The following is a 6,000-nucleotide window of genomic DNA, read 5'->3' as shown; positions in this document are numbered from 1 at the left end:
GGTTGGAACTAGATGGTCTTTAAGGTCCCTTCCAACCCAAACCATTCTATGATACATACATAATTACTATTTTTATGGGGTTTTTTTCCATATGTACAGAAGGATCACCTGAATAGGGTACATTTATGACTACATATTTGTATCTATTTATATGTCCATTGTGTCTTACTTGAAAAATAATCTCACTTACTTCAACACTGCTGTCATAATGTAACATAACACAAACAACAAGACATGCTCATCAGTAAATATTTTCATTGTGAAAGATCACATAGCAACATGTAAGTATTCTCAAGAGGCAGACACAAGTTTAAAACTAATTAAATTTTCTACTTTTACTAAAATTAATTGAAGATAAATAAACTGTGTAATACACAGGCTAATGAATAATCTTTGTAAATTACAACTATTGACTTCAGGGAGCTTGTAATACATGAATAAAAAAACCTTAAGAGTTTAAAAAAATCCTTATTCTTAACATATATGGATAACATACCCATATGTTATGGTTACATTATGTATCCAGTATCCAACATTGTGATCACTTGTTTCCCTGAAATTTCAAGACATGTCATGGGCAGACATGTACTTTGGCAGAAAATTTTATTAGAACCCAGGAAAAACAGTAGGAAGGAGCATATACATTTTTCCCCACATCGCTTCATTACGCTTCTACTATTATGTAACTGTATCAGTGTTTATATTTTCTGATCAAGCCTGTTCTTGTTTAAGAAGCAAGCAAGTAAATGTGAGCTGTGTTGCTTTGAAAAATACAGAAACTAGAAAAATATAAAAATGTGAGGATTGTTTCCATTTTGCTCTACTCAACAGCTACAGTTTTAAATATTGTACTTACAAGAAATCCCAAAGGACATAAATTTTCTTTAAAACAGAAGTATTACTGCTGAGCATACCTTACCTCCCTGTCTACTGTTAGCATGACAATTAAACTGCTATAAAATTATGTATCATTTTAATTGCATGGTTCTTGATTTTTTTCGTGTCCCATTAGGCAATGGCACAAAAGGAAGATATGGAAGAAAGAATAACTACGCTGGAGAAGCGCTACCTCAGTGCACAGAGAGAATCCACCTCCATACATGATATGAACGATAAGCTGGAAAATGAACTGGCAAACAAGGAAGCCATCCTACGTCAGGTGCAGTATCTGCATTAGTCAGTTGCTTTCTTCATACGTAATGAAAAGTAATGCCAAAAAATGGAGTAGGACAGTAGGAGGTCTCTATTCAGTTAATCTGTTCATTTTTAATCAACAGATCAGTTAATCTAAAAGAGCCCTTAAGTTGTTCAGCATCTCAAACTTCATATCAGCTACTGCAACCCTGAATACCAAATCAGTGTGTACATTCAACATTGGAAAACAGCTGTGTTTTCTAATAAATGCTCACAGTCATCTCTCCTAAGTAAAGAATTATATTTGCTTCATAAGTAACAATTTTCTGAATTTTATTTAAAAAATAAATAAATCCAAAAAATGGTAGAAGCAAAAGAAATTCCCTTCTGCAGGAAAGACCAAAATTTGCATACCATATATTCTAATGATTTCATGTATTAGTAGAGTGCAAACTTAAAATTTTGAAAAGCTAAACTATCCGTGAATATGTTTTAGAAAAAAGAGTGTAACATGATCTTGCAGCTTTCTCTCACAGTACTTTGTTTCCACAGTGATTCCAAAAGCTGAAGTGTAAAGTGAACAGAAAACACTGGTTTGTAATTTGAAGAATACAACGTGAACTGAAAGCTAACATGAAATTAATATAATTCAAACTGTGAAAGATGAAATTGCTCCTCAGCCTCAGTATCAGACTTCTTTATTTTTTTCCACCTATCATGTCTTCAAACAATATAAAATGCTATATGGGAAACAGGCCTGTATGATCTGATAATCTCTGCTTCTGTGATTGTATGTAGATATATTTGCACACACATGCACACATCCCTCTGTGTGTGTGTATATATGTGTATGTGACTACTACTTCAGGGAAATTAAAGCAACAGAACTCAAACTCTCCAGCTTCTGCCAGATTCCTCTAAGGAATCTTAAGAGGTATCTTCAATTGTTAGAAAAAACCCCACCCAACAATGGAAAAGTAAGGTACTTTCATCTGAGTTTACATTACTGCCAGTGTAAGTCAAGCTGTGCTGCAGAGGTCTGCCTCCTCAAAGCAATGATGACAGAGCTATGCCTAGCATATATACAGGCAGACTTAAAGTTGATTTACAGCATTGTGTTATGAAAAATCTACCTTTTCATGCTTTTGAAGGATTAAAAAGGAATCTAAAAGCACACTGCCTTTTCATTATCAAGCTGTTCAAAAATTCTTAATCATGAGGTGCATCTCAGTAGGCCAGAAAGTATTGCAGTTATCAAAAGTCCTCCTGTTTCTCTCTTATTAATCAACTTCACCACTGTAAAATGAGACTTAATTGTAGATTCACAATGAACAATATCACTGCAATCTTAAACAAATAGCAGCCAGGTTATCTTCATGAATGAAATGTCATTTTAGTATTTCTTAATATATGATTGGCATTTGTACAGAAAATTGCATTTGGCAGTTTGTTTGGAAACTTTGCTGGGAATTGGATCCTCTTGGATAGAATCTGGATATCCTTCTTTCCCATTTTAGCTCGTATATAAACTTTTCTGTGAGAGGGGCTAAATATTTTATTAAACATTTTATTTTTAAATATTTTCATTTAGAAAATTCTCATTTTACTGGCACCAATACTTTTATTTTCTCAGATAAGTAACACTTTGATCAGAGCAGCTTTTTGTTCATCTTCATTACTGTCACTTTGCAACTCTTTTTCTTCACCTTCATATGATCCCTGAGCCTCAAATCACTCATCATTAGAAAGACTGGCAGCCTACACTGTTCCATGCTTGGGTGAATACCTCTCCAACAAGCTCTCCTAGGTTGTGGAGTATCTGTGTCTATGTAGTGAGTTTTGATCGCTTTCATGATACTTAAGAAACTGAAGGAAAATCATAATTCTGATTATTTTTTCTATACTGGTTTATCTGTCTTTGGCCTTCAGTTAGAAGACAAAAACAGACAGCTGCAAGAGCGTCTAGAGCTGGCAGAGCAGAAGCTGCAGCAGACGATGAGGAAAGCTGAAACCTTGCCCGAAGTGGAGGCTGAACTGGCTCAGAGAATTGCAGCTCTGACTAAGGTACTGTCCTGAGAAATAGGTTCACTTCAGAAGCCCCATTGTTTAATGTTGATTTGCATCCCGATTCCTCACCTCAAGGACAAAACGAAGTAGTATCAAGGTGATTTGAAAGAAGAAAACATTTCCTGAAAAGTATGTGCCACAAGTTTAATCGGAAATGGTCTCAATGCCATGTTTGTAATTCTTAGCATTCTGGTAGTAGGAAAAGTAGTTCTCTGTAAGTCAGCCTAGACTATATTTATGGGTGAGTCATATGTTTCCAAAACATGTGAGCATTACTTACCCTAGGAGGGTTCATTTTACTGTGCAAGAGTTTCTCATGTAAGGGGAAATGGGTGGGGGAAGTCTCATTCCTACACTTACTTAGTTCTTGTGGACGTTTTCAAACACCATGTATAGGAAACAATTATTTTCATTCCAGTAAGTGCTGTAAAATCAAACCTTAGTGGCAGCTGTGATCATTTGTACATCGCAAATGAAGACAACTTCCAGTACATACTTAAAAGGTTTGTTTTGAATGATTCTTTGCAACATGTATCTGCAAAGAAAAATGTGAAACCCTGAGAGGACTTCAAACTAATTTTTCTGCTAAACTTATAATAGAAGCTTTCTTGCAGAAAAATAAGAAGAAAAAATAAATTTTCAGTAGTGTGGTTTTCCTATTCGGTCTCTAATACTTTCAGATGTGCACGTAGTTAATACTACAGCTCAGGTATTATCACCTTCAAAACGACATAAAATGATAGTATGTTTATTCGTCATCTCTTAAAATCAGACAAGTAAGGAAAAATGCATTTAAGAGATTGTATTACATATCATTGTTATTTATCTACCTTTCTCTATCGCCAAGGAATGTTTCCAGCTATTTATGTGCCTAGCTATTATTAAAATTGATGGATTTTTTTTCTGTTCTCTTGTTTTTTTCATTTATAGTGAAGCCTTAAGTGTTGAACAGCGCATTAATAAAGTGTGATTTTTAAGTAATTTAATTAAAAAGTAGAAAGAAAGAAGGAGAGGCTTGGATTATTCAGAAATCAAGATTTTGTGCTGTCTGCTTTAGATTTATATGACTGGGTGGGAAACTGAAAGAGGGACTGAAAATGGTGGGAAAAAAAGAGGAATTAGCAAAAAGAGCTACATGAAATACCAAATAAATATAATTGCATTTTATAAAACCTCAGGTGCACATAAGAGCAATCCCTTGGCATTTTAACTTTTTTCAATTGTTTCTGATTCAACAAATAATCACAAATTTTAATGCCCTCAGTAGCTTAAAAATATTGTTTTCTGTTTTAAGAGGATTTTTCCTGAATAATTTCTCTAGCAATTAGGCAGCAGTAAGTATTTTGCAGTCTCAAGCATGTCTTTACTTGCAACTGCATTTTTCCTTAAACACATATTAATGACAAATATTGTAAGAAGAAATCCTATTTCAACCATGAAGAGCACTCAGGGACTTCCATGAGGCACTGTTGTTATTGTGACCATACAGCTGCGGTACACATCTCTGTTTGTCTTCTTACATTATTTCATTGGATGTGGTTAGAGAGCTATGAACAGAGCCGATGCTCCACCCCATTTCACTTTGATATACTTGATCAATTTTTTTGCCAAGCAGGAAACTCTTAAGAAGTTTATCAGGCTGTAATGCCAGTTCTGTTCATTTCTCTGTGATTACATGAAAAATTGAAGAATTTGTTTTTATATAAAATTGTGTCTTGGAATATGACATCAAGAAGAATGTCAGAATTTGGCCAATAGGCCAAATAAGCTTGTGTTGTATATCTTCTAAGCAACATCTTTGCGAAGTGTAGAGCTTATTAAAGTGCTGGTTTAACAGGTGTGAAGTTGAAAGTCCAGTACTTCTCATGGATCACATAAGTATCGGTCAGGACTAAGGATGACGATATAGTCATTGAAGCTCACTTACGCAGTTGTAAATTAGCTAGCTGGTATACTATTACCCAACTAGCTACTCAATGAAAGCTACAAGACTTACCTAAAGGGGCTGAACAATAATGTTGCCTTTGAGCTTTGTGCCAGCGTACATATTGTCAGTAGGGCTCAGGCTACCTTAAGTCTGCCTACCTGAGCTATGGTCTCTGCATGTCCAAGTATACTGAGTAAGAGATGAGCCCCCTGAATCAGCTAGTCTTTCTGCACTGCAGACAAAGTCAGAACTGATTCTCCATTCTTTTGTACTACCTCATTGAAAGTGGCTTCTCTGTGATTAATGGGCTTACAATCATATGAAAGAGGTGAGTTAAGCCTTATATGTTTTACATGTTTTTTAAAGGAAAGTAGTATGGGATAACTGGAAACCATGACTGCTTCACTGTGGGTAAAATATAAGACAAATTATTTACGTGAGAAGGTAAACCAGAACAAACATGTTTTGGATTTGAATGTGATTTCCACCCCTGCCTCAAGTTTAAAACATGCATGTTGCAATTCTGCATTCAATTTAATGTACTCTTCCTCATCATAACTCTGTGTTGGGATTCTGCAAAAGAAGGATGTAGAATGAGATCCTTCTATGGTGTCAGTTTTTAAAATGAGTTGGTTTTCGTTTTTTATATATATGGGCTAGTGAATGTCTTTTGCTACTTTTCCATGCCCAAACTAGTTCAAAAGGAGTGAACTTCCAAAAGTTTGGACTATACAGTGAACTCAGATAAGTACCCATAAATTTACCTGAATCATTTGAACTTTTCTTTGGCTTTGTTTTCACTGTGTTCTGCCCATTGGGTGAGCAACTGGAGGGTTAGTCAGCCTGTGGCAGACTAACCTGGAACGGCATGA

At 35.2% G+C, this 6,000-nt stretch overlaps 1 protein-coding gene across 1 annotated transcript in view; it reads left to right on the top strand.

Annotated features, from left to right (window-relative positions):
* Positions 1-6,000, top strand: part of PPFIA2 (protein tyrosine phosphatase, receptor type, f polypeptide (PTPRF), interacting protein (liprin), alpha 2) — a 112,834-nt gene that overhangs the window by 45,571 nt on the left and 61,263 nt on the right. The window contains exons 5-6 of the mRNA XM_010160584.1: positions 1,013-1,159; positions 3,064-3,198. Coding sequence (XP_010158886.1) covers positions 1,013-1,159; positions 3,064-3,198 — 282 coding nt within the window. The remainder of the gene's footprint in view (positions 1-1,012; positions 1,160-3,063; positions 3,199-6,000) is intronic.

Source organism: Eurypyga helias, unplaced genomic scaffold (assembly GCF_000690775.1).
Source record: "Eurypyga helias isolate BGI_N326 unplaced genomic scaffold, ASM69077v1 scaffold3211, whole genome shotgun sequence".
In the NCBI taxonomy this organism is placed as follows: Eukaryota; Metazoa; Chordata; class Aves; order Eurypygiformes; family Eurypygidae; genus Eurypyga; species Eurypyga helias.
This window is presented reverse-complemented; position numbering and strand designations above follow the sequence as displayed.